General features: G+C 48.3%; 1 protein-coding gene across 2 annotated transcripts in view; it reads left to right on the forward strand.

The window, feature by feature from the left end:
- Positions 1-25,383, forward strand: part of EGFLAM (EGF like, fibronectin type III and laminin G domains) — a 173,295-nt gene that overhangs the window by 142,265 nt on the left and 5,647 nt on the right. Inside the window, exons 16-21 of one of the 2 annotated variants that reach the window (XM_032415400.1) lie at positions 1,097-1,208; positions 5,632-5,748; positions 8,434-8,614; positions 13,873-13,896; positions 16,607-16,685; positions 20,151-20,294. In XM_032415400.1, coding sequence (XP_032271291.1) covers positions 1,097-1,208; positions 5,632-5,748; positions 8,434-8,614; positions 13,873-13,896; positions 16,607-16,685; positions 20,151-20,294 — 657 coding nt within the window. The remainder of the gene's footprint in view (positions 1-1,096; positions 1,209-5,631; positions 5,749-8,433; positions 8,615-13,872; positions 13,897-16,606; positions 16,686-20,150; positions 20,295-25,383) is intronic. The other variant, XM_032415401.1, reaches the window with a different exon arrangement.

Raw genomic sequence — 25,383 nt, forward strand, 5'->3', positions numbered from 1 at the left:
ATTGACAGGGAATGACCTCGGCAGGACAAGAACGCCACCAAGGCACTGTGACTTATCACGGAGACGGGGCTGCTTTAAGAGCGCCTCTGGTTTCTTTATTGCATATCGATTTAGCCAAGGTGATTAAATTCTAATTGCTAAGGACAAATCACAAAAACATTAGCCAGAGCAAAAAAAATCAAGTGAGGGGGTGGAGACCTTTCGATAATTATGCCCATTGGTATTCCTGACAGTTTTCTAAAGATGGTCCAGGATCAAAAAATAATTGGGAGGTTCAGTGAAGGCCATGAATTAGACACTGTTAGAAATACAAATGCAATAATTATACTCTTCTTGCATACCTCACTATCCAAAGTAATGTGTAAAACTCCTATTGATAACATTTAAACTTTAAGTGCTTCCACCTGGAATTAATAATTGGATTTTTAAAGTCCCTTTAATCCTTTCCACAATATCAGACAATATGGAATTCTTCCCCCCCCAACATTTTATTATGAGAAATTTCAAACATATAGAAAAGTTGGAAGAATTATATAGTAAACATCCTTATACCTCCCATTTGCCATCTACAATTAATATTTTGCTATATTTGCTTTATCACATGCCTAGCTATCCTTATATCCACCCATCTCTCCAACCATCCATCCATCCATCTATCCATCCATCCATCCACTCATCAATCCATCCATCAATCCATCCTATTTCTCTGCATTTCGAAGGATGCTGCAGACATCAGTACAACAAAGAATCTGTGTTTTACACCAGAGCCCAGGTAACTCTTTTTCAAAGCCTGTGTGCAACTGTGATCACATCTCACCCTCCTGTCACCTTTCATCTAGAAAACCAGGCTCATCTGACCCACATTTCAGGCTTGTTGAAACAAATAAATAAAACAATAATTGCAATGTTCCTACCATAAAGGGGTCCAATAGATGGAGCTCACACAGCTGTGCTTACTAAGCAGGAATGATTGTTTTCTTTGGACCGAATGAAATGAGGCATCTGAGGTTGGCATCGGTTGCATCCAGGTGGATTCATGAGCATGATCCGCAACACCAGTGATGCTAACCCACGCTCAGTTTCCTTCCTTCGACAGGAGTGAAGACCCCCTCACCCTGGGCCACTGGCACGAGCTGCACGTGTCTCGCACAGCAAAGAATGGGATCTTACAAGTGGATAAGCAGAAGGTGGTGGAAGCAATGGCAGAGGTAAGCAGGACACCCGTTGGCGGGAACTGGGTTACTGGTTTCTTCCTGTCCTGGCGAGAAGAGCAGCAGTGTAGTGGTTAAGTACATGGACCCCGGTGCCAGGCTGCCTTGCTTAACACCCAAGCTCCCCACTGGGCAAGTTAACGTTTCTATTCCTCGGCTGTGAATGGGGTAATAATGGGGGAGGTCTCTTACGGTTGTTGCGAGGATTAAGTGAGCTAATACAAGTCTGGCATTTACAATATTGCCTGTCACCCCCACCCCTACCACCAATCCCTGCCTTTGTTCGAGTCAGTGTCTAATGCAGTAGGTCAGGACATGGACTTGGAGGGCAGGCCATCGGTGTGGGGGGTCACATATCTGACAAGAACACGGCTCTGACGCCAGGCTCCTGGGTTGCAGATCTAGCTCCATTACTTATCAGTGGTGTCAACTCAGATAGGTCATTTGACCAAGTTTGTGTTTTCTCATCTATAAAATGGGGATAATGGTGATGATAATAGGGCCTAGTTCACAGAGTTGTGCAAATTAGAATAGCTATATATATAAAACACAATGGTACCCGGCATCCGGTTAACACTACACAGCTTGACTTATTATTAGTTAATTGAGTACTCTCGTGACCTCAGAGCGCAGAATTTCTACTCAAGTTTATAACTTTCATCCATGATTTTATTTCCAAGGTCATGTCCAAAGAAAATAACATTTTTAAGAAGAGATAAGAGAGATTTGTTTTAAATTATAATCTACTAGGATTCTTTACACACAAAAAATTTAGTCCCCCTAAAACAGAGGGGACTTTAGATTTTCTACTATTTTAATTCCCAGCAGTCTTTGTTCTGTACATCTCCAAATTTAAAGAGGACGTTAAAGAATGTGGGTATTCTGATAAGAAAATGGATTGGTAGAAAAAAGAAAAGGAAGAAAAGGAGACTTTTGGTGAGGAAAGAGGTATTGGGTTGAAGAAGAAAAAAGGAAGAACACACATATGTCCAGAGGCCAGCATAAGGGATGGCAGTGGTGGGAGGTCCTGTCAGAACCAAGGACCTCCTCAGGATTAGAAGAATCCCAAACTGGGTTCTGCTTCAAGAGGTGAGCACCCTTCAAACTTAGAAAATGTTCTATACGTTTTTGTGGAAAGAAGGAAGGAAGGAGAGAGGGAAGGAAGGAAAACAGGGAAGGAGTCGGGGAGGGAGAGAGGGAGGAAGGAAGAAAGGGAGGGAGGGAGATGGATTTTAAAGGGAGAACAGGAATCACTTCTGGTATGAGCCAGAAAATTCTAACAGCTGAATTTAGTCCAAGATAGAAGTAGAAATTCACAACTATAGACTTGACTGTATGTTGATTTAATATAAATTCAAAAAAGCATTGTATCTCTGTAGGCCTTAGTTACAAACATTTGTACAAAAGGAACAAAAGTTCAGAATGGGGATATTTGTAGATAGTAGGATTAAGGCCTTTGATTATAAGTAAGGAACTTTTCAGGACATGGTATTTACCATTGGAATTCTACAGCGAAGAGACAACACAAAGGTAAAAACCATACCTCAGAATTTCTATTGCTACCATATCAGAGAATGAGAATTAAACCAGTATGGTCGAATCAGTGCCTCCCTATTGGCTTTTGGAACAGACGGAAGCTGGAGTGCAGCTCCCACCTGGAAAGCAATATAGACATGTGGGTAAAGGTGTAGCTATTCTGGGTACATGTGAGGTGGTTTTTTGTTTGTTTGTTTGTTTATTTTGAGGTAGCTCTGAGACAGGAGTGGAAGGCCCCATGCTTGATCTCAGTGAGTTGAGCCTTAATCACATCTTCCCCCAGGGGTTTCTGCTCCCCAGCTAGCTGCCCATACCATGTTCAAAGGCATGGCTGACCCTTTTGGTTATAGAGCAATGGTATTAAGAATAGTGGTCTTAGAGCTTAGAGATGGGTGGGGTGTGCAAACACTTCTGGGAGTTAACCCAGGACGTCGGCTCCTAAGTGTCCACACTAAAGCTGAACCGAACTTTGGGTTGCTCAGCTGAGAAATACCAACAGTCCAGGGTTGAGTCTAAGCCAGACTTAAAGAAGGGATGTGCTTCTGAGGGCTCCAGAAAACCCTAACCAGTGGCTTTGCTCAGATTTTCCATCCACTTCCAGCTAAATAGAAGTGGCAGATCTAGACACGAAGCCTCATTTTGGTGGGGTCTATTCGCTTTTCTCTTGCGGTTCCCCGTGGGTGGGGCAGCTGCGGGCCTGCCTCTGGTCAACAGGAGGTAGGTGGGGGAGGATTCTGATGAGCAACCAAAAGGAAGCAGATCTCACCCCAGGAGGCTGGGTCCCATTCCCTGGATACAACTATAACTCAAAGGTTTTTCAAAACAGCCTATTTCTCTGAAATCCCTGTGACCCTGCAGCCTTCCTCCTTTCCTCTTATTAGCCGATTTGAACTTTTGGGTAAGAGCTAAGACGTGACCGTGATGGGTGCCTGTGGGTGTGTGGTGAGAGCCGCTGCCTGGGGCAGTATTCCAGGCAGCCACTAGAATTCCTGAAAGCCCTTTCGCTTCTTTGATGAGCACCGCGTCCCCCCCAACCCCTGGCCAGTTAAATAAGAACTCTGGAAGCTGCCCAAAGGTTATTGACAGAAGGCGGTGCTGTCTATATTCCAGTCGAGACCTCCCTGCCGTTACCTGGCTGGACCTGGCCACTGTGAGCATCCCCTGAGATGGTGCACCTTCCTCTCTGCCCTCCCTGTCTCCCCTTCCCTACTCTGACCTGAGCCACATCCATTCTCCTCCCTCTGGCCTGTGATCTGCCTAAAACACAGATAGGACTATTTTCTCTCTGCGTAAAGCTCACTGCTTTTTGGGTACAGGGTAAATTTCTATGCGTGCAGGATCTGGTCCCTCCTTGCCTCTGCCCTATACCTACTATTTCCCCTCAAGCCCTGACTTTGGCCAGTTTCTACAGTTCTGACTCTTCCTCGACCACCTCCCCAACTCTCTGGGTCTAGGGTAGGATATGGGACACCGCCCGCCCATGTGCATCCAGAGTCCCCTGAACAGCCCTTGCTGAGCTAATCCCACCTGCCCGTGTCAGCCTCTGGAGGCCAGGAACCAGGTCTTCCTTATTTCCTGTTGTTTGTGCAGCATTTAGTGCCTGGGACACAGTAATGCCCAATAATATTGGTTAAATTAATGACTAAATGCTGCTACTATCTATATTTCTTTTTACCGTGAGTAAGAGGAAACCTGACTTACGTTACCTAAAGAGTATTCATCACAGAGATCTCAAATTTCAATGTATCTCTAATTGTTAGAACATTTTAACTTTTTGCTTACAGCTCGTATCTGAAGGAGTTTAAACCTTAAATATTACACACAGCTTAATGCCTAGCCCACGCATGAGAGTTTAGGCTGTTGAAATAACCAGTAAGAGGGAAACCTCTGGGGGTTAACATGGGAAGTTTTCTCAGAATTTGGAAAATAGAAGAATTTCTCTACCCTTTGTAGTTGTTAAGAAGGAATGCCTCCCACCCACCACGCCTTCCTTTTCTCTTGGCCGAAAGAGGTTCTGTCTTTACCACCGCCTAATATAACAATAGCTGGGCAGACAGGAATGCTGATTATGCATCCAACTGTGGGCAAAGTGCTAAGTAAGCAGGATCTCAGCCTCCGAGAGAGGCTAGACTGTGCCAACGTCAATCACAAACAGCTCCAAAATAGCAGCAGCTACAATAAGGGCTTATTTCTCACTTACATGTCCATCCGTGGTCAGGTGCAGCTTTTTAAAAAATATATATTTTGTTTATTTATTTGGGGGGTGGGCAGAGGGAAAGAAATCTCAAGCAGACTCCCTCCTGAGTGTGGAGCCCGACGCAGGACTTGATCTCATCACCCTGGGATCATGACCTGAGCCAAAACCAAGAGTCAGATGCTTAACCGACTGAGCCATCCAGGCGCCCCTGGTCAGGTGCAGCTTGAATCTGACACCCAGGCTGAGAGTCCACCATGAGCCCCCCTTTCTGGCTCTGAAAGCTTCTGTGCAGAAATGATTCATTTCTCTTCTGCCCGTGTTTTATTGACTGAAGCCAGTTACCTGGCCCCACTCAAGATCAATAGATTGGAGCTGATCTTCCTGCAGGGAGAGGGGTGCTTCTGGAGAAGTGCTGAATACTGGTGGGCAGTCATGCAGTCTACCACATGCACTATGACACCTCTCTGCGGTAGATATTAGGGTTCCCATTTTGTAGATGGTAAAACAGAGTCTCAGAGAGGTTACTACACTTATAGACATTCAAACGGGGGTAAGTGGCAATGCAAACCAATGTGGAAGTCCCCCCAGCCTTTTGGGGTGGGTCCCCAGGGTACCAGGTCTACCAGTTGGTAGTCTTGACTATCTTTTCTGAAGCTATGCCGTGTTTCGTGTCTACTCTTTTGGCAGGGAGGCTTCACGCAGATTAAGTGCAACACGGACATTTTTATTGGTGGAGTCCCGAATTATGATGATGTGAAGAAGAACTCGGGCATCCTGAAGCCGTTTAGTGGGAGCATCCAGAAGGTACCAGCTTTACTTGTGCATGTTTGTTGTGTGACCTTGTCTACAGACGATGGAATCGAGAACTATGATCGGTATAATCCCATGCCTCCAAAAAAGAAGCTTGGAGAAAGTTTTAAGGTTTTCTTTTTTAAGGCTAGCAACAGAGCTTTCCAACCCTACTTTCTTATGACTTCTACCCCAGGGCCTCTGTCCAGCAGACATTCCATGAATGCAACTCAGTGAAGATGAATCTTTACAGCCAATCCACCAAAGGATCCGGGCGGTGCTGAGGGAGGGAACAGGCATCAGGTGGCTGCAGATGCTTCTACCAAAGGGAAGGAGGCGAATGGAGTCTCCTAGCAACTCTTGGCTCTGTGCTTCTCTTTGGGGTTACTATGCAGTCGGCTCAAGTCAAGAGCCAACCCCCATCCCCACTTCCACCCCCATTGCCACCCCTGCAAGTTAGCAGTTGTTCATCAATCACGTAACCAAGCTCTTAAGAGCATAGATGAAGAAGTCCTTCCGTAGAAGGTTCAGAAAAAAAATCCTTCAGCTAGTTAAAGATACAGGGCACTGACCGCACTCCTGTTTGTCTGTTATTCCTTCTCTTGGGGCTGCCCGTGACCTCTCTGGTTATGATAACATGTTTGTCTGTAACAGACAGGCAGGCTGGCTCACCAAACCAGATTCCCAGGACTGCCAAGCCCTGGGAGAAAAAGGATTTGAAGAAAAGCATATTCGATTCCTGGATATTAGCTTCCTCCTGTTTTCCTTTAGCAACCGATGGTGGGTGGTGGGCCACTGATCCTTTCTAGCCTTGGCATGAAGCATGAGGGAGCGTGAAATGAAGGAGGCCAGTGAAAGGTGGTCCTATCGTGATTTACACATCCGGGCACTCGGAAGGGCCCCATGGGGCTCTGTCCTTCTTCTCTTGTATCCCGGTGTGGGTCCCACAAAAGGGATCCAGGCAATACTTGCTGCCCCTGATGTGTTTCCCTGTGTTGCTGAACAGCGATGTCAGTGACACCTCAGCTCAGCCCATGGTCCCCCATCAGCGGGCTTGGCCTTGTTTAATCGCGTGTTAGAAATTCTCACTTAGAAAGCAAGCTGAGATGCTAAGTGGCCTCACTCTCTCTCCCCTCCCTTGTCAGGCTTTGCCCCTCCCCCCTTCACACAGCACACATAACCCTTTCCTCCTCACCTCCTGGGAAGGCCACCCTCCCCTCCCAGGGGCTGAGTCATTGGCTGTGCCGTGTCCTGTGGTGGACGGTAGCATCTGGGCTTGTCTCAAATACGTATGACTCCGTTTCACACTCTTTCACTTGGAGCATGAAAAGGGGACGAGTATAGAAGGACTCTGGCTACTTTCTCGCAGTTTGTAAGATTCAAAACTGGGAAAAAAAAGTGTCTCCCAACTCTCCCGACACCCTCCAAGGACTAGGCAAGCTTGTGGAACCATGCATTAGTGGCAGGAAAGACCATGGCTAACCTCTTAGAAGCCCCTGCAGGGCAGAGGTCTTTCTGAGTGGTGTTCTGTCCCCAGGTTCTGCCAAGCGTGCGTGACACTGAAACGCCCACACAGCTCAAAATAAACACACTCTGCAAGTCAAGGGCTGAAAACATTGGCTCCATTTACCTGGGGCTGGAAAGCCCAGTAACCTCTCCGTATAATTCATCATTTTTGCTAGAGCCCCACTGCAGGGAAAAGGGGGTGAAGGCAAAGGAGCTCTCTTGCCGGTGAATTTGCATGGCAGTACTAAGAATGTGATCTGAATTTTTTTCTTTTTTTTTCTTTTTTAATGGTGGGGAAGGGGATGTGGAGAGGAAGGGAATTCAAGAGTGTCAGGGAGGGAGGGTAGAGGAGTGGGTGGGACAATCGGGGAGTCCCAGCTGATGGAGCTGTAGACTCCCTGGAGACCACTGGCCAGAAGAACACAGCAATACAGGGAGAAGCTTCTCCCAGCCCCACCGCCACCAGGAGCCATCAGTCCCCCTTTGATTCCTGCCTGTTTTGTATTCTTTCCTCCTTGGTTTTACAGCAGCACCTTTCAACCTTGGTTGCATCTTAGAATCACTGGGAAAGCTGGGCGCCTGGGTGGCTCAGTTGGTTAAGCGACTGCCTTCAGCTCAGGTCGTGATCCTGGAGTCCCAGGATCGAGTCCCACATCGGGCTCCCTGCTCGGCAGGGGGTCTGCTTCTCCCTCTGACCCTCTTCCCTCTCGTGCTCTCTGTCTCTCATTCTCTCTCAAATAAATAAATAAAAAATCTTTAAAAAAAAAAAACAAAAAGAATCACTTGGAAAGCTTTTTAAAATGACTGCTGACTGGATCCCACCGTCAGAGATGCTGATCCAATTGACCTGCGTGGGACCCCGGCATCAGTACATTTCTTAAAGTTCCCCAGGCGATTCTAACAGGCAGCCAGGTTGAGAACCCTCATTTTGTATTTATTGGGACTTCTTTATGACCTCCTGGCATCTTCCAGAGCCAGGGGATGCTTTCCTCTCTGCAGATTCTCCCAAGGGCCGCGGGTAGTCACTTCGGTTCCTGCATCGCTTTGACAAGGCGATAAAAACCGGAACTGGACACTCTTTTATGCAAGCTCCCTCAGCACGCGTCGTGCGGGTGCGGGTGCCGAGGGAGGCTTTAGCAGACTGCAAAGATGTGTTCCGAGCGCCTGAACGTCTTGACCCTCTGTCCCCCGCAGATCATCCTGAACGACCGCACCATCCACATGAAGCACGACTTCACGCGGGGCGTGAACGTGGAGAACGCAGCCCACCCCTGCGTGGCGGGGCCCTGCGCGCACGGGGGCAGCTGCCGGCCCAGGAAGGAGGGCTACGAGTGCGACTGCCCCCTGGGCTTCGAGGGGCTGCACTGCCAGAAAGGTAGGCGCTGTGCGGGAGGGGGGTGTCTCCGGGAGCACAGGGGACAGACTCCTCCGGGAGGGGCTGGGAACCCCGGGTCAGCCATGTGCGTTGTTTGGGGCAATGAGTTCAGGAGCGTATTAGATGGCATGTCACATGGTTAATCATTCTATTAAAGAAGAATGATAGTGCCGAAGTACCTCGGTAACAGTGGGGCGTCTTCCCTGAGAATCCCCTGATGGTCTAGCAGCGGAAAGGTTATATCATAGTGTAGGGGGGTTTCCGCGCGACCCCTGCTTCTGAGCCATGCCCAGAGCCTATCCTGATAGGTGGATGCCTGGGCTTTATAGCTGATAACTATGTTGACCCCTACCTGCGAAGGCAATAAGGAGAAATCTGAGAAATCTTGCCCAATACAGAAAAATATAAATTCTACTGAAGTATAAATAACCTTCTGAAAGTGTTATTTTTCATGCTGTTTCCTCTGTGCCTGGGTTTCCTCATCAGTAAAATGCGAATAATGATGCAATAGCGTCTAGCACAGAAGGTGGTAGTGTAGATTAAATGAGGCGATGCATATTCCTGAGGAGAAGGCCTATTAAGTACTCAGCCAGTACTCACCATTATTGTTGCTGGCGAGAAAAAGAAAATCCACTACACCTGCTGTGAGCTACTCAGCTTCCAACCCGCCCTTGTCTGAAAGCTAGAGCAGGTCACAGGCCTTGAGTCCCTACTGGATGGAACTTTCCACACCTGCCCTAGGGAGGCAGAGGCCATGGACCTGGTGTCTGGAAGAGGCCTACCAGTATATGGTCATCATGTTGGGCCATTGGCTCTTGTTGTTTCAAGTATCAGTATGGCCTCACCAGCCTGGGAACTAAAAAAAGGCATCAGGCCAAACTAAAAAAAAAAAAGGCATCAGGTCAAAGGAAATAAGGCAGTGAGCCTAAGTGAAGGGATGTGTTCTCTCTCTTTCCCATCTGTTTCCAGGTTCCCGAACTTTATCAGAATTAGAGCTTAGGAGGGCGCCTGGGTGGCTCAGTCGTTAAGCGTCTGCCTCCGGCTCAGGTCATGATCTCAGGGTCCTGGGATCGAGCCCCGCATCAGGCTCCCTGCTCGGCGGGAAGCCTGCTTCTCCCTCTCCCATTCCCCCTGCTTGTGTTCCCTCTCTCGCTGTGTCTCTCTCTGTCAAATAAATAAATAAAATCTTTAAAAAAAAAAAAAAGAATTAGGGCTTAGGAGAAGATGGTCAGTTACAGGTAGATGCTGCGGTGTATGGAATAGTAGGAGAAGTTGTTTTGCAGCAGTCTTGGGAAGTATGAATGCTAATTTGCTGGTTGGAAGCCTGCGTAGTATTCTGTTTCAATGAATTTTGAAAACTGCATGGCAAATTATAAGAAATATGTTTATTAACATAGCTCACCCTAGTGATGAACCTCCGAAGAAGAGTGATGGATCCATTTCTGAAAGATCCTGATTATAATTCTAACAAGCAAATTGTTGTTTGGCTAATAGCGTGTACTTGCAGAGATTTAGTTCAAGAGTAGCCCATTCATTCGGAAAATTGAGTTTGGATTTTACACATTCGTGTTTGAGTTTCCTGGGTCTCCAACTTTACCACAGGCAATTCAGGTTTGCTCCTGCCTCAGATGCTCACCTTAATGGTCAATATATAAAGCCCAAGGCTTAAATGAACGTTTAGCTTTGAGAATTAGAGGAGGAAGGACAGGATAATTTGTGATCTTGTTAACCCTCGTTTTCTGCTGCAGAACATTAGCCGTAACAGATATAAAGTGCTCACATTTATAGCTCCATAACTGTGCGTTCAGGTTCAGTGAGAAGCAAGTCTCAGCAGCTTGAAGAGTCAGAGCTCCATGGAGGGCCTGGGCCTCCTGGCAAGATCCAAGGGAATGGACAGCGGCGGGGGGATCTGGGGGGCGTTTAGGCCTCTTTTTCTGGAACATGCTAGGCTCAAGCCCAGAGTAAAACCCAGGCTGACTATCAGCTCCCCTCGTGTTGTATCAGTATTTCCTTATGCTTTGAAATAAAGATAGTGCTTCTGCCCAAAGGGCAGTTGTTACCCCTCTAGGAAGGCTTCTGTATGGGGGGCGTGGCCCGTAGCAAGTCATTTCTTCTCCTGTTTATGGCTTGACAGCATTAATGGGAGACTGGGCACAAGTTAGGGCCATTAAGGACAATTTTTTCCAGGCCCCAACGGGCACGCGGTGGCATGCAGTTGTCACACGGACTGCTGTAATATCGGGGTGAGCATCTAGTCCCGAGTGAGGTTTGGAAAGAGAAAGGAGAGAGGTGGGCAGCTATACTATTCCACAGAAACACAGAAGAACATTCTAAAACTTTGGTTAGATTCTTGGTGGGAGAGACCAAGAATGTTCAGAAGCCATCCTTGGTTGTCAGGATGAATCCTGACAGGTAGACAGGAGACAGTCTTGTCTCATCCAGCAAGGTGATGCGTAGCTTCCTATATTTAAAAGTTTGGCTTTTTTTTTCTCCCTGATAACCAGATCATCTTTCAAAAGCAAGAACCTACCCTTAGTATCCCCTCCGGAAGCTAAAGCGGTCCTTTTACATTGAGCAGCCCACACTGCTGAAGTCACTAGCTCCAGACCTCATTCAATCCATACCACCTTCTCCACCAGCTATTTAGCTTTGGGGGTCCCTGGTGAGTCTGGCTTTCTCTAACCTGGTCAGGGAGTTTGTGGCACGCAGGTGATTTCCACTAGGGCCCTCGTTGGGAGATTGGCACCTCTTCTCGCCTCTTGGTGGCACAGGAGGGTTGGAACCAGAAACTCTGGCCTATCCTGGAATGGTCTAGACACCCAGACCATCACAGTGGTTTAAGGACCTCCCCCTTTGTCCCTGCAAGGCTGAGCCCAGACAGAGGTGGGCCTTGAGCTCCCACTGAGCTCCTCACTGCTCCCGGGGCGCTGTGGCTCCCAATTGCACTAGCAGCTACGGAAAACCGAACCTCTCCGCCCCAGCCTGGGGAACCCACCAGGCCAGGAGAAGCCAGTTCTCCTACTTCTAACTGCAGATGCCTACGGAAATCATAAGGCCTGACTTCGGTGGTCCCCTGACCTCCCGTTTAGGGGCTCTCACTCTTAGGTGCCTTCTGCTACCTTAAATCTAGGCACCCTATGGAGCACCCCAATACTGAGACCCCCTTCGCATCTCCCCAGAGGGGTGTTACCAGGGCCTCCCTCCTCGGAAAAGGTACGCCCCATCCTTAGAGATTTCTTTTCTCTTTCGCTCTACTCTCATCCAAATTTACCCATCTTGCATCCGGTCCCTCAGAGTTCTTGTATCTAAGTAAGTTACTAGTAAGTTAAAGCAGAATTTCACGAAGCTCATGTACCAAATTAGGTTCTAAGAAATATTAATGGCTGTTTTGAGCACACATGCAAAGACAGACAACATACGTTCACAGACACAAAATGGGTGCGGGGGTCTGTGGTCAGGTAAGCTTGGGTAATCCTGAGTAACCCCAGTTTAAACAGCTCTCTCTTCTGGGGGACTTCTTGGCGCCTTGGCTATGATCTGAGTGTCCCACGACGAGGAGAGAGAATGCAGCTGTCTCCCAGGGCTTCTCCCAGCCAATAGCACGCAGGCCATTTGGGAAAGAACTCTGAGCCCTGGGCCTCCCTTCCCTTCCCTGCATTACTGACAAGTTTGGACTCGGAGCGTGCAGGACCCGTCGGGCCGCTAGATGGGGGTGTTTCTCTGTGGAGGAGAGCTGCTCCGCGCTCAAAACCGACAGCGAGCTGGCCTTGGGCACACGGTTCTCAGTCCTGCAGAATCCGGTCTTGCCTCATCATTGACACCTTGCACACCTTCCACAAACACAACATTTTGAACATTTTCTATAGTATTTAGTCAATTCACAGCACCTTGGGAGGTCTGATTTAGATGATGTTACTTTTTCTGGTCCCAGTGTGTGAAAAAACAGCTTCAGTAAACGTAGGCCATAATTTAAGAAAACTCAGTATATAAAAACACAAATGAATACAGCATATTCCTTATGCAGACTACAGGGACTGTTTCTTCCTTAGCATGTTGTATCATTCAACAATGGAACAATGTGGGTGTGTTCAGCCTGGATGTTGATCTTGAGAGAGTTGAAGGCTGGTCCTGGAAAGGTGTTTGGTGGTTGTTACTCCGGCTACCGAGGCAGCATCATGGAACCAAGAATTCTGGACCAAGTAGAACTGTCCAGCAAGGGAGGGTGCTACCCTGTGGATGAAGGAGCTGCTTGGGCCCGGTGGCCATCCATCAGGATGCTGTTGGGAAAGTCAGGTTACAGCCCCCCCGCCCAGGTCCTTCCTTCTCTGGGGTCCTGTGACTCTAAGAACGAGCCAGCACTCCATCAGCTCCTTATAGTCTGTTGGGAATTTCAAGTCCCTCAGGTGGAAAATTTGCTTTCCCTGGCTTGGAGGCTGCTATTCATTGGGGTATTTTTTTGTGTTGGCAGATTGGCACAGTCCTTTAGGTGTAAATGTGAAGACGTGACAAAAACACTTTTTGATTAGTGCCTTTGCCGCAGAAGAAAAGATGATGTAGAAAATATTGGGTTAGGATAAAATATCATCATGTTTACAATATTTAAATAAACTACAAAGGGCCGGAAAGGGCTAGATGGTCACTTCCAGCTCGAATGTTCTAGTACAGAATTCATATTTATCCATAGATACTGCCTGCAGTGAGTATATTTTCACCATTTTATATTCAGTCGGGTCCTTTCTGGAGCCTTCCCCCGCCCTTTGTTAATCGCAGAATGAGCAGGGCTCTGGAATCTTGCAGAGGGCCGGTGGGGTGGGAATTGGGGGGATATTTTTCCACTACAGAGAGAAAAGAGGCAGCTGGCTGGCTTATCATTCCTCTTTCACGCATAGCCTAGAGGCAAGAAAAGTAATAATCATTGACAAGGTAAGTAACTGTTCAGCAAAGAACTGTTTCTCCAGGTTTAGAATAAATGGGGATTGTTAGTTCAAGGTCAGGGGAGCCTCAGAAGTGTCAGACAAGGGACACATCCCTTCTCTGTCTGCCCCCCCCCCCCCCACTATGCAGTGGAGACTTAGGGAGGGGAGTTGGTGCTAAGCGTGCTGAGAGAGATTCCAGCCATCCCTGTGGGGTTCCTATTCCCATTCCCCTGAGAGGACCGGCTGGGCCCTCTCAGGGCTTTATGGGGGAAACAAGGCTGGTTTCCGGTGACCTGTGGAATTCCGACTTCCCCTCTTCTGTTCCATGCTGGCGGCTGGCAGAGTGCGAGAACCACTGCCTCAATAGTAAGTACAGGATGTTCCAGGTGACACTGCGAAAGCGCTCTGGGCTCCTGCCAGGGAGGGCACCCCGTGCAGGCCAAGCGCTTGCGGAGGGGACCGGGGTAGGTGGTGGGGGACTCGGCCACTCTACCGGGGAGGAGGCGGGAATCCTCCCTCTAGAGCCACCAGCCCTGAGATGGCGCTCGCCTCCCAGCTGGAGCTCGGGAAGCGCCTGAGCCGGCTTGGCAGGCAGCTGGGCCGGGCTCACACAGACCCCGCAGAGGCTCTCTGTGTGCCCCGCTGACGTGTGACAAGCACATCCTACCGTTTCAGGGAGTCCAGGGGAACAGGCCCACACCCATGGCCAGTAACAGCAGGGCCTGCGCCTCTCACCCTGGGGGTGAGCCAAACCCAGTGGGGGAGCCTTGGCTATGTTTAGCTCTGGGAACCGCTCCTCTGACAGCTTGGATATCCTCTCCTTTTCCCTCCTGGGCACTCCTATCCTGAAGTTAGGGGCCTGCATCCCACCTACAAGCCCCCTTTTCCCTCTTCTTCTCTCCCCCTCTCATTTCGACTTCTACTCCTCTGGCTCCTTCCCTCCCTGCCTTGCTTCCCCACCCCCGCTCCTTCCCCCACCCGAAGGCTGCCCAGGCACCTGGCTCTCCCTTCCTTACTTGGCAGCTTCTTTTCTCCTTTCCCCTCTCTCTCCTTCCTCCCATTCATTCTTCTCCTCAGCTCCTGCTATTTTGCATCTCACTCTTTTTACCTCTCTCTACTTCCCTTCCTTTTCCTCCCCTCTTCCTCTTACCCTCTTTAACCAGAAGGGAGAGAGGCTGGTGGGGTGGCCAGAATTGGAAGCTACAGTCACCCTCCCCTACCTGATCTGCGGGGAGGGAACCTGCCAAGACCCCCAGCGGATGCCTGAAACCACAGAGAGTATGGAGTCCTGTATATTCCATGTTTCTTCCTGGACGTGCTTACCTACGATCAGTCTAAATTGGGCACAGTAAGAGATTAACAACAATAACTGATGATAAAATAGAACACTTGTAACAACATATGGAATCTAAGTTATGTCACTGGGGTCTCTCTCTCAAAATATCTTATTGGACTGTCCTCACCCTTCTGGTGACGTTGTGAGATGGAATGCCTGTTCGGTGGGATGAAGTGTGGGCAGTGACGCAAGCACGGTGACCTAGCATTGGGCATCTCTTGACTTTCTGACGATAGGAGGATCATCTGCCTCTGGACCACGGCCGACCACAAGTAACTGAAAGCATGGCTAGCAAGCCCACGAATAAGTGGGGGCTGCTGCACTAGCTAGAGCCTTTCTTGGTTCCAGTAGGCCCCCCTGAGCTGGCAGCCCCCTGATCAGAGCTGAGATGTGTCAGCACTAAAGCAATTTCTTCAGAGTTACCTCCGAAATTATTAAAGTTCCATTTCTCTTTCTTTGCTTTTATTTCCTTCCTTCTTCCCTCCCTCCCTCCCTCCTTCCTTTCCTCCTTACCTCCTTCCTTCCTTTTTTTAATTTTGTTTTTTATGAAAACATTGTGGGAACCTGCTGTGGGTAACCTGCCAACAGAGGAAGTTATCCTTGGGACTCAATGTCACTGGGTTTGGGGGTTTGCTGTTACCTCTCTCTCTCCTTCCCTCTCTCTCTCTTTCTCTTTTCATAATTAGAAGTTAAGTTTAAACTCTCCTACTGTTCATAGTATCAAATAATTATACATTTTCTCCCCTGGGTGTAGAGTCAGCTCAGTGTCTTCCTTGCTTCAACCACATATTTTTGTGAAACTCTAACTGGTTTTATAAGCTGATTTATTCTCTCTCGTTTTGCACATTTCTTTGAAAATGAGATTCATTCTATCTTAATTTCCTTCAACATCACTTCTATGTCTTTCTAAAGAGGAGAAAGATGTTGCTGTGTGAAAAGGGTGATTCCTTAGGAAAACAAGGGGATGAGACATTAGGAAGAAGGAAATACACTTCTAAGATACTGGAAAGTCAAATGTGGACTGAGGGCCAGAATTAAGGAGAGCCCTTCTGGTTTATGGTCTTATGCTCTCTTTGCTGTGTGATCTTGGGCAAATCGTTGATGATTCCTGTGCATTGTCTTCCTCTTCTGTAAAATGGGAATAACCAGCCCTCCTCCATACTCCCTGCTACACCATGAGAATATGGTGAAGATCCTGTAAAACATGACGCTGGAAGGTGATTTGTAAAAAAAAAACGAGCCAAAGCCTTATCCCGCCTACTTCACCAATCTCTTGAGGTCATGGCTGAAGAAGTAGAGGAGTCCTGGGGCAGATTGGCTTCAGATCATGAAATCCTGGTGGGCTTTGTTTGGGGATTGTTTTCTCTGCCTCCCTTGGAGAATATCTAGGGTTATCCCCAGCTGTTCCCCACATGGCCCACGACCTGCTCTTTGGCTTCCAAGAATAATTGGGCACAGTTCAAGTTTCAACATACTGCAAAGACTTCTCAGTAGTGCTGAGGCCAATAGCAGTGACAGCCAGCCCCAGGGAGGCGACCACAGGGAGACACCAACCCCAGGCCATGACAGGCAGCTCCAAACCTGGCCAAGTGTGTGTGCAGACAAGAGGAAGGGGCTGACAAGTTGTTAAATGTCCCATTTCCAGGAACTGGCTTCCTTTGTATTTTCCTGCCCTGGGGTTGAGGGCGGGGGTCAAGAGAGCCGAATACCATGTAACCTCCATTTTCTGTTCTATCTCAGCCATCACAGAAGCCATCGAGATTCCGCAGTTTATGGGCCGCAGTTATCTGATCTACGACAACCCAGATATCCTCAAGAGGTAATAAATTACAGTGGGCACCTTCCCTATCTCTGTGGGGGTCGATTCCTCAAAGTCTTTCCCAGGACTTTTCCTTATCTTACTTGCCAGAAGATAATTCTCAAAGAAGGCCATTGAGACATGGCCTTTTGGCGGGTGGGGGGGGGGGGGGAACCACAAAATAGACATAGAAACTAGAGCAAAACAAACAGACAAAAATACTCAACTTGAAAAGTGCTGCCTTTCAGACAACCCTGTTACAAACAACCCAAACCATTTCTGGTCAGAGGGCCTGGAGAGACGAGCATGCCCAGCCCTGGGATTTCCAATATCGGGGCTTTGAGAAGCAGTGAGAACTTGACACACCCCAAGCCGGGGTTCTAAGTGTGATTGCCCAGGCCGGGCAGTTAGCTCCACACTGTCCTGTGGCCACAGTGTGCAGCCCTGCCTGGAGCCAGCAGCGGAAGTGCCCCCGTGGCCACCAGACAGTCTTGGAGTCCACGTGCTACCTTGTGTCTTCCTCAGCAAAGCTCCACGGTCCTCTTCAGGCTCTGGCCAGTTCAGTGAGGGGCTTCTCAGCTCTCCTCATGTGGATACAAGAGCCTGGTCCAAGGAGATACCCAAGTCCTAGCCATGGCTTTTCATGCTGGTGGCAGAAGCTCCAGCCCTGCTCTGGAGTCCAAGCTCCTGGTTCGGAATTGTATGCTCACAAGGGAAAGACTGGTCCTAGGCAGAGTCCTCACCCTAGCCAAGCTCATATGGGGTGCTTTCAGTTTGCCCTTCTCTCTTTCTTTTTCCTCCTCTAGTTCTTTGTAGTTTACAGGGTGCCATCCCCCACCCTGCCACCAGCACCATCATTCTAGAATTTTCCTTCCTCTTCAGGTTGACTACATCTTAACAGACTAAGGCAAAGCTTTAAGCTAAAGGCACCCAGTTCTTAGGGTAGATGAGTTTGGGAGCTTTTCAAGGGACAAAAGTGGTTGAGAGAAATCCTGGGGCATTGGATGTACCTGGTAACTCTGAACGCACACCAGACGGGCATCACTTCATTTCTTTAATCTCATGTTGTATTTATCTAGGTTGTCTTGGCATGGGGCCCAGAGAGAGCTTCTTCCTTCTTTAGCCCTTTCTCCCCTAAGATGCAAGGGCATTCAGTTCCCAGAAAACAAGGCCTTGTGAAAGGGGCCCAAGTCTTCAGCCCCCTGGGGCTTAGTACAAGGCACCAGGTGGTTTGGGGGAGTAGAGGGGTTTGGTGAGAATAGGAGGTGCAGGGCCCCAAACCAAAACAATTGTGTACATGTGGGTACATGCACGTACATATGCATGTGCGTGAAGCTGCCAGTAAAAGTCAGGATCAGGGTCTGTTTCCGTTGGATGCCTTTGACTGCAAGTAACAGGAAACTCCGCTCAAATGTCTTCAACGTGAAGGGCATTTATTAGGTCATGTAACAAGCAGTGCAGACTTAGACTGGTTCCTGGACTGATTAATTCAGAGATTCAACTCTATCGTCAAAGACCTAAGTCTCTTCCATCTTTCTGCCTTGTTATCCTCAGGATATTCTCCAGGGGCACTCCCTCCATGGTTATAAGACAGCTGTCCATAAGACATTCGTAAAATGGCTATACATCAGGGCAATATCCAGTGGAAGTAAAAATTTTTTTCATGCAACTCTTTTTTAAAAGAAAAGAATCTTTCCTAGAATCCTTCTGATAAATTTTCTTTATGTCATCGAACAATATGGTCACGTGCCCACCCCTAAACCAATCACTGCAAGAGAAATGGAACCATTATGATTGGCTTACACTAATCAATGTATCCAAAGCAAGTGAGGGAAGGAAGGAACCCGGAGTAAAAGATGGAAAAAAGCAGGTCTCTAGGGAGTGGGCCAGGGCTGGATTCTCTGCACCAGGCCTGGTGGCAAAGTCACCATTATGGACCCTGCTTCTCCCTGCTTCACTCTGAGGCCCTGCATGGGGAAGGTAAACTTGATCTCTTCCTGTCTAGGTCAGGCTCTGGGAAGCCTAGACAAGATTCCCCTCCACTGTTCGCTATAGATAGTCCCCTTGTTATGACGGTTTGACTTAATGATTTTTCAGCTTTACAATGGTGCCAAAGGAATGTGCATTCCATAGAAACCATACTTTGAATTTTGAACTGTGATCTTCTCCCAGGCTAGTGATGTGTGATAGGATCCTCTCTGACGGGGCTGGGCAGTGGCCGCTGCTCCCACGCAGCCACACCATCACGAGCATGAACAACCGATGTGCTTACAACCATTCTGTTCCCGTACAACTGTTCTGGTTTTCACTTTCCGTATGGTGTTCAGTAAGTTACCTGAGACAGTCAGCACTTTACTAGAAAATAGGCTTTGTTTTAGATGATTCTGCTCTAGTGTCGGCTAATGGAAGTGTTCCGAGCACATTTAAGGTAGGCTGGGCTAAGCTGCGAAGTTCAGTAGGTGAGGTTTATTAAATGCATTTTTGACTTAGGATATTTTCAGTTTATGATGGGTTTATCCTAGTGGAAGCCCACAGTAAGTTGAGGAGGGTCTGTACTGAATATACTCCACAGCTCCTGAGCAAGTAGGCGAGACAGAGAGGGATGGTACAAGGGATAGGGAAATAGAAAAGGAGACTTTCCCAATAGTGCCATATTAGGAGCAATACTGAATTATGTTTACTCTTGTCTCACTTCTTATTTAAAGACCTCATGCTTGCCCTTCTCCTTATATCAGATGAAACCCTGGTCACCTTAGTGAGACTACATTTCTGAACTAGTCTATTCCCAGGAATTGGTAAGAACCCGTAAGCCTGTGATCCTATCCCCAGCCATGGCTGTAGGGGCAGGAACTGACCCGTCTGAGCACCCCTCCGTTCCTCTCAGCTTCCTGCTCCTCTCCACCCTGCCTCCACCCCAGCAGCCTCAAGACCATGATCCCATTGAGCCACCTTCCTTGTCTGACTGACACTCTGCCCCCTGTCCGGTCGCCCCTCCTCTGCCCTCAAGGACAGTCACTGCCAGAGCGAGACATCCGTAGCCGTGATCATAGCCCAGAGAGCTGCCAACTTGAACCTCTTGGCAATTATGAAGCTCACTTTCTGTTGGGGCATGGGGAACACTATTCCAAGGCCCCCTGAGGGTGGGACAGGAAGGAGGGAAGACTGAGGTGTATATTGAGGGTACAGCCTCGATGCTGGCATTGGCCAGAGTCTGGCTAATCTGTGACTCATCAAGTGCCCTCTCGTGGAATTTCACCACATGTGGGGAGGGGAACGCTGCTGCAAAATGAGCAATCCGGAATTTTAGGCCCATCGTGTAGCTTGTGGTGGTGATGCCATTTTTCATTTCCTGGTAGTACGTGTCAGAAATGGCAGACTACCCTTACACCTGGCTCCTCGGGGCTGGCAGACAAAACTGGGACTATTCAGAATGGACATTGGTGGACACTGGTTGATCTGTTGCAGTTATTTGTGTATTTTCCCCAGGGTATCAGGATCAAGATCAAATGCATTCATGAGGTTTAAGACAACTGCCAAAGACGGTCTGTTGATGTGGAGGGGAGACAGCCCCATGAGACCCAACAGTGACTTCATTTCCTTGGGCCTTCGAGATGGAGCCCTGGTGTTCAGGTAACCGCTCTCCAGTTGTCTTCAGCATCACCTTGTGATTTTTCTCAGACAGTGCCGATCATGCCAAACAGAGTGATGCCAAAATAAGCCAGCACCCAGTCTGCTGGAATGGACTGTTGCCTGAAGGACCAGGCTTATTTGAGGCTCCTGGTGTTTCTTTCCAGCATCCGCCTTCTAGAGCATCAGTTGGCAAATTTTAGCCTGAGGGCCAAATCCAGCCCATCACCCATTTTTGTAAATGAAGTTTTGTTGGAATTCTGCCATACTCATTCACTTATATATGATCTGATTACTTTCATGCTACGGTGTCACACTTGAGTAGTTTCAATAGGGACTCTATGGCAAAGCCTAAATTATTTATCATCTAGCCCTTTACAGAACATTTTTTGACCCCGTTCTAGAATGTTGCTGCCGTATGCTCCCCACTTGCAAATTAGGATGTAGTAGAAAGAGGACTTTGATAGTGCTGAGCATGGATATGAGTACTCAGCTCAAACTAGCTCAGACAGATGAGACCAACTAAAGTCGAGAGACCTGCCTGTAAATTCTGACTCTGCTCCCTATTAGCTGTGCGGCCTTGGGAAGGAGATTGCCTGCCTTCCAGTCTCCCCCCTGCAAAGCCAGATTCACACGTCAGTAGATCAACCCAACATTTGGATTTTTGCAAATGCTTCTTGGGTGATACTGATAAGGCAGTCCTGGAAGTTCTTACCTCTTTTGAGTCACTTGAGACTGTTCTCAGATTTGTCACATGGATAGCTGTGAAGTAGCTAAAGGATGACCTAGACCACTTCTCCCCAGCACAGCGGGTGGGAGCTGGGTTTGCCCAGGGCCGGCACTGGCTTGTGTGACATGCGGAAGCTTCAGTAGAGACTGTGATGGTACATCCTCATTTGAGGTTAGAAATACTTGTCCAGACCCATGATTCTCAAAACATGATCTCTGGACCAGTAGCATCAGTTGTCATGGGAAACTTGTTAGAAATGCAAATTCTCAGGCCCCACCCTTGGCCTCCTGAACCAGAATAACTCTAGGGGTGGGACCCAGCAGTCTGTTTTAGCTGTTTCTCCAGGTGATTCTGTGTCCGCTAAGGTTTGAAACCCCTGCCTGGTCTCTGGATGGTCTATCTGCTCTATGGGGGGAGGAATTTCTCTGGCTTTTCCTGCTTTAATTCCCCCTCTGGTGACTAGCACAAAGTCACTAAGTGATATGGACTCGGTTGGACTCAAAACAAAGATGATTGACCTGTGGAGAAGATGAAGATTTAATTCTGGGGCTTCTGTGGATCGTGCACGGGGATTACTGACAGCCCGAGTAGAATAATGTTAAGTCCTTTCAGTTTGAATAAAAGGCATTTTGAGAGGAAATGTCACTTGTCCAACATCACACTTCCTCCTAAACAGCAGAGCGTGCTGAGGGATGCCATCCTGTGATCGTCGGGGACTTGGGAGAGAGTGTGTGGTTGATGGCTCCAGGCTGGCCGGTGGGAGCACCGTCTCAGCTCCCTTTCCCCCCTTGGCCCTGAGGTCAAACACAGAGCTCTTCACACCCCAGTTTCAGGCTGGCTGCCGCGAAGCCATTTTCTTGTGGTTTTCCTGTGGTTAACCTCACCAAGGCCTCAAGTACTTGATTGTGCCCAGAAAAGGGAACTGAAACAGTAGCTCAGCCGTGGGTGGGAGGCCCAGCTTCCCCCCTAAACCGCTGGCCCCGGACAGGGGAAGTGTGCTCAGGGCTGCCCCGCAGCTCCCCCCCCGGCTCTGGCCAGCCCCCGTTTCCCCACCCCCGGGACACCCTTCTGACGGCCCCCCTGCATCCCTGCATTTTTCTTCTATTGCCAGTTCTCCCTCGGATTCTGAAAATGGGCCCGATGTGTTTCTTTTAGCCTGGAGTGGTGGCTATGTTCTGCGTGAAGGATGCCCCACTTGGCCCCCCACAGAGGTGGACGTCTGCGCCCGCCCATCCCTGGGCCTGGAGCTGCAACGTCGCTGCCTCGGCCTCCCTTCCTTCCTCTGGGCAGTCACTTCGCACATCCATTCACCCAGCACAGATATAGGAAGCGCCGCGGGAGGCTGGGCATGGAAAGGAATTAGAGTGCAGGCCAGTGGTTTGAAAATGTCATTGTACAGAGTCAGCGGGGTGGGGGGAGCTGGTCTCAGAGGTGGATTCCTGGGACCACCACCCAGAGATTCTGATGGCCCAGGGCCTTGTGCGGGCCAGAATCCGATTGGAAACGATCAGGAACTGCGCCCTAAGAAGCAGGGTCTGAAATGGTCAACCGCCTGGGCTTCAGAGTCAGACATGTGGCCATGTGACCTTGGGCAAGTTACCCTGCCTCTGTAGAAGTGAGAAGCAAACAGTCATGAGGACTGAAGACTGAATGCGTTAATTCATGTGAAGGGCTTGGTGCAGGGTCTGGCCTATCTAGCTGTTAGTGGTACTGATTATTAAAATTGTTATCTTGGAGCAAATGTTTTCTGGGTTTCTATGTACAAGATTAAGTAGAAGAAAGGGAATCAAAGTGTTTGGCTAAGAGTATAGTTTTTGGTAGTTTTGTTTCATTATGTTTTATGATTGTGTATGGGGCATAAAGCCCAGTGAACAGGTTTGTGAAAACCACCTGACTGACAGGCTTTCCCACTCTTTCCATGTGACCTTGATAACATTTTCATGCAACAGAGAAAAGGAAGAGATCTGACATTAGTAAAACGCTCTGTGTGGCAGTTCAAAGGGGGTACGACTAAGTAGGGGGGGTCACGACATGGAAGCAGCCGCATGGTTTCCAAAAGGCCTCACCTGGTGGCTCTTCCTGGCGGCCCACCTCGGTGCTCAGCCTCATAGCTTCCCGGGCACAGCAAATTGAGCAGGTAAATTTGAATCAGAATGACCAAGTCCCGCTAACCAGATTCACAAGGCCTTGATAGAGAAGCCAGACATGCATTCGTCTGTTCATTGATTCATTCATTCATATGTTTCTACTTTTTTTTTTAAACTGAGGTATAACTTCCATGAAGTGCACAAATGTCAAGTGTACAGCTTGATGACTTTGAAAAATTTTTAAACACGTAGATACCTGTGTAACTACCACCCAGAACAAGATAGAGAACATTTCCCACACCCCAGAGAGCTCCCCCATGCCCTCTCCCAAAGCAGCTAACCACTATTCTTGGTCTTTTATTATTGTAAAAAACAATAACAACAGAGGGTGACAGGGTATCTGGGGAAGCAGGAGGTTAGTTGGAGGGTGGGATAGAGCGGGTGCATGTGTGGGAGAGTCAGGCCGTGGAGAGGCCAACCGAGCTGCCTCCCCAACCACCACCTCACAATGAGGCTGGAGTCCTGGCTGCCGGGTTCACTGTTGACTCCCTTGAGTACGTTCTGGCTCTTTGCATGAATAGGAGCGTTATCAGGTTGGAGAACAGGAGAAGAAAGCCCGTCTTTTGTCTAAACACAGCTGAAAGGTTTCCATTCACTGGATTACAATCACGTTCCAGTCTAGCGTCCCTGAGATTATCTCGAAGTCACCTTGATTCTGAGATCTGGGTGTTCCTGACCTTTTTCGTTACATATTTACAGCCTGTTGGTTCACTCTCACACATGACTACTCTTCCAGGAGAGGCTTGATGAGTTTAACTCTTGGTGGCAACTTTCTATTTACTACTGGTTCCTCCAGATATATTGTCAACCTCGGATATGAGCTGCATTAAGGACTGCGTGTATTGGGGATGGTGGGGTTATTTGTTTGGATCTTACTATGTGCCATGCTCTTTTATGTAATATTCCCTACAGTCCTTTAGGGAAGGTATTAATTCCCCCATTTCACAGAGGAGGAAACAGTCTCAGAGAGATCGGGCAAATGGCCAAGGTCACAGAGCTAGTCATTGGCAAGACTGGGAATCAAGGCAGGCTAGTCCAATCCAAGTGCCCACACCCTTTCTGTTACCCCTCACTGCCTTTCATTAAAGCCACACCTGGTGATTCGGCTCGGTTTCTGCCAGTCAGCTCTCAGCCCTGCTTCATCCTCATTCATTCCTTCAAAAAGTCATTTGGCCACTAAATAATGAAATCTGAAAATCCCACCTGCAGGCTGCTTCTTACAAGGAGACACTGGGGGTGGGAAAATGCATTAGGAAGCCGTAAACTTTTCAGGATCAGAGCGACAGCTATGTCTCCTAGCTCGTCAGGTCACCCAAGTGTTGTGCTCGGTTCAGTGTCAGTGGGCTGGAAGACTCCCTGGAGCCTCCGTGATTACAGAAATGACCCCTCGTGCGTTCCCTGGGGAAAGCCAAGTGCTTTCTCTTCTTGCTCTTTTCTCAGAGCGAGTGCATGCAAGAGCTCAGTTACTAATCCAGGTTTCCTTTCAACATTCCTATTTCTTGGCCAGTGAAGTCACAGAGAGACATGTCCTCTTATAAACTGAGGAGAGGTGCCCTGGTGGAACACATTTTCTTTGAAAAGCGTGATTACATTAGGCTTTATTACATTATCAAGGGGAGGTCTAGGCAGTTGGCCCAGTGCCCAGCCTGGAGTAGTCACTCACGAAATATTTGTTGAATTGAATTAAACTAGAATTATTAAATGAGCACTGGACTGAGAGGGATATTTCTTTCTGGTAAACAATATGTGCACGTCTTCTGAGACCTATAGGGTATAAGGGTATCTGGAAACTGAAATAGAAAATACAAAGCTACTGAGTGGGCCTGATAGCAGAGTAAAATTGGGAGGGAGGAGCAGATCAGACACCAAGTTAAGTCCTATCCATAAGCTTTGGGATTTTGGGCAGATCCTCCTGATCTCTTTGGGGCTTAGCCCACTCTGCCGTGTTGTGTTCTGTTTTGTTTTGTTTTTCAGAAAGTGAAAACACATGTATGAGTTTCTGAGAGCTGCCATAACAAATTACCACAAATTGGGTGACTTAAAACAATATAAATGTATTCTCTCACAGTTCTGGAGGAGAGAAATCCGACACACGGGTGTTGGCAGGGTTGGTTCCTTCGGGGGGCTCTGAGGGAGAATGTTCTATCCCTTTCTTCCAGGTAGTGGTGGTTGCTGGCAATTCTTGGTGTTTCTTGGCTCATAAATGCACCATTCC

Source organism: Phoca vitulina, unplaced genomic scaffold, assembly GCF_004348235.1.
Source record: "Phoca vitulina isolate PV1807 unplaced genomic scaffold, GSC_HSeal_1.0 scaffold17, whole genome shotgun sequence".
NCBI lineage: Eukaryota > Metazoa > Chordata > Mammalia > Carnivora > Phocidae > Phoca > Phoca vitulina.